Source organism: Pinus tabuliformis, chromosome J (genome assembly GCF_031772625.1).
Source record: "Pinus tabuliformis cultivar Carrire ecotype Pingquan chromosome J, CPIR1, whole genome shotgun sequence".
In the NCBI taxonomy this organism is placed as follows: Eukaryota; Viridiplantae; Streptophyta; class Pinopsida; order Pinales; family Pinaceae; genus Pinus; species Pinus tabuliformis.
Window position 1 is genome coordinate 1,051,990,075 of NC_142295.1, and position 2,659 is coordinate 1,051,992,733.

Consider the following 2,659-nt stretch of genomic DNA (forward strand, 5'->3'; position numbering starts at 1 on the left):
GCAGCGGATGGACTAGGAAGATTGATAAAAGCTAAAGTTATTAGCGAACAACTAAAGGGCCTAAGATTATGGGGAAATGACTTACCTCTAACCCACCAACAACTTGTCAATGACGTTATGCTATACAGATAGGCAACATTCAAAGAAGCAAAAAAGATAATGGAAATTCTCACAGATTTCACAGGGGCCTCTGGGATAGAGATAAGTAAAGAGAAATCAGAAATTTATTTCTTCAATACCCAAGCTCCCTCCCAAGCCTTCCTGGAAAGAACCATGGGATTTATAATTGGGAACTTCACTACTAAGTATTTATGCATCCTATTAAATGACAAGCAAAACAAAGTGGCCAACTGGAGTACCCTGATGGAAAAGATTCAATGGAGAATGAAAAATTGGACATTCAGGGTGCTGAATATCCCGAGCCACATCATTATTTTAAAATCGGTGCTCCAATCCATCCCGATATATCAACTTACCAGCCAAGCCACACCTAAAACAATCTTCCAGAAATTGGTAGATATGTTTAAAAAATTCCTATAGAAAGGGTCTAGTAAGACAAAGAAATGGGTGCTTCTATCCTGGAGCTGGCTAAGTAAATCCATAAAAGAAGGAGGACTAGGTCTAAGAGATCCATACATCCTAAACCAGGTAATGGGGGAAAAGTTGTGGTGGCGATGGACACAGGGAGGGGAAGACCTGTGGAAAAAACTATGGGAGAGAAAATATGAGATGCCCAGGTCTCCAGAAGGAAAGCTGAGAAGTCAAAATGAGAAGAAAGGATCTGCAATTTGGAATTTGGCCAGTGCCAACAGGGATCTGATCAGAGAGCACAGCTTCTGGGAAGTCAGAGGAGGGGATAAAGCCAAATTCTGGGAATAAGCATGGCAATAGAGAGAAAAACTCAACAATTAGCCGTAGCTCCAAGAGATCGACCAATTCACCTGCCTAAATGAGGGAAACACAGTACGAAACTACTGGTGCCTAGAATCTGATGGATATTGGAGAAAGTGGAAACAACAAGAAAACTGGCCAGAAGCACCAGCAACACCCCAATGGGAAATCTATGAAAAGGAAATGGCAACAAGGAAAGTAGCAATCAAAGATGGGACGGACACTCTAAGATGGGGACATAGAATGAAAGGTATGTTCAAAATAGCAGAATGCTACCAATTAAAAGCAGGATACAACAAACATCCAGAAACAAAAAAATGGGAAAGCATATGGAAAACAAAAACATGGCTGAAGGTAGCATTCTTTACCTAGATCCTAAGCCACGGGAGAGCACTAACATGGGACCAATCGAGGAAAAAAAGGAACGCAAGGCCCATCGCGATGTGCCCTCTGCAAAGAATAAGAAGAGACCATGGAGCATCTAACTAATGCCTGCAAAGTTATTGTAAACCTATGGAAACAACATCAACAAATATTTGAAATCATTGATAGAGATATAAACAACATGAAAACAACGATAGAGAAATGGAGGAAAAAACCTTACCAGAACATGATCCTGAACAAGGCATGGAGACTCTCGCTAGGCTTTGTTCTGTGGAATATCTATAAAGAGCGAAACCACCTGATTTTCAAGGAGGAAGGTAGAGCAAGAATAGAGATATGGAACCAAGTTATACAGAATATCAGAGAGACCATTCTTACATAGAGGTGGTTTGAGGAGGATTGGAAAATGGACCCAACAGAAACAAGAATATTGATACGCCTGAACCTAAAGCCAAGTATGACGCACAAGATAGTAAGGATACACCAAAACAATGAGGTGGAGGTGACCAATCACTACAGAAATCCTCAACAGGGGCTCATTAAGTTGAACTTCGACGGGGTTGTGAAAGGAAATCTAGGTGAGGCATGGACTGGCGGAGTATTCAGAGACGACAAGGGAAGGACTCACAGAATCTACGCAATGGACTACGGTATTGCTACAAACAATGAAGCAGAGCTCCATGCACTGAAAAAAGAGTTGGAAATTGCTATAAGGGAGGAATACCAAAAGCTACAGGTTGAAGGAGACTCGAAAATGGTAGTTGATAGAGCTCCATGCACTGAAAAAAGGGTTGGAAATTGCTATAAGGGAGGAATACCAAAAGCTACAGGTTGAAGGAGACTCGAAAATGGTAGTTGATATAGCCAAACAGCTACAACAAGGAACCCAAGTGGAGAAAATCAGCCAAAGCTAGAGAACCGCTTGGCTGGTGCAGAAGATTGGAAAACTCATAAGACAGGTAGACTATATCCTTCCCACCCATGTGAGAAGGAAACACAACGAACCAGTAGACAACCTAGCAAACTAGGGATGCAGGCATGGTTGAAGAACCCTGGATGCAAGCGAGGCAGAGTTATTCCAGATGGAGGATATGGAAACGTTAGTGAAACTCCTCGAACAAGACAAAGGAGGAGAGAGCAACCCCAGATCGGGGAACATCATAGGAAATCTAGAGAGACCAGGGAGATGTGACTGGGAAGAGGGAGGAAGAGGACAAGTGGGGGAAAGGACAAATGCGGAGAATGAAGTGAGTGGATAGGCAATTTAGCAGGAGATGGAGCGGGGTAGAGAAGGTACAACTCCCAAGAGTACGAGGGCGGTGAGGGAAGAGAATGACAGAGAGGAGGGTAGGGCAGTGAGCAAGGGGTTAGGTAGAAGAACGTT

The 2,659-nt window shown here is 42.9% G+C and overlaps 1 protein-coding gene across 1 annotated transcript; it reads left to right on the forward strand.

Moving 5' to 3' along the window:
• The first annotated feature begins 1,732 nt into the window (after positions 1-1,732).
• LOC149230536 (uncharacterized) lies at positions 1,733-2,110 on the forward strand. Its single transcript, XM_089381340.1, has one exon. The coding sequence runs from the start codon at positions 1,733-1,735 to the stop codon at positions 2,108-2,110; it is 378 nt and encodes a 125-aa protein (XP_089237466.1).
• Positions 2,111-2,659: the final 549 nt, after the last annotated feature.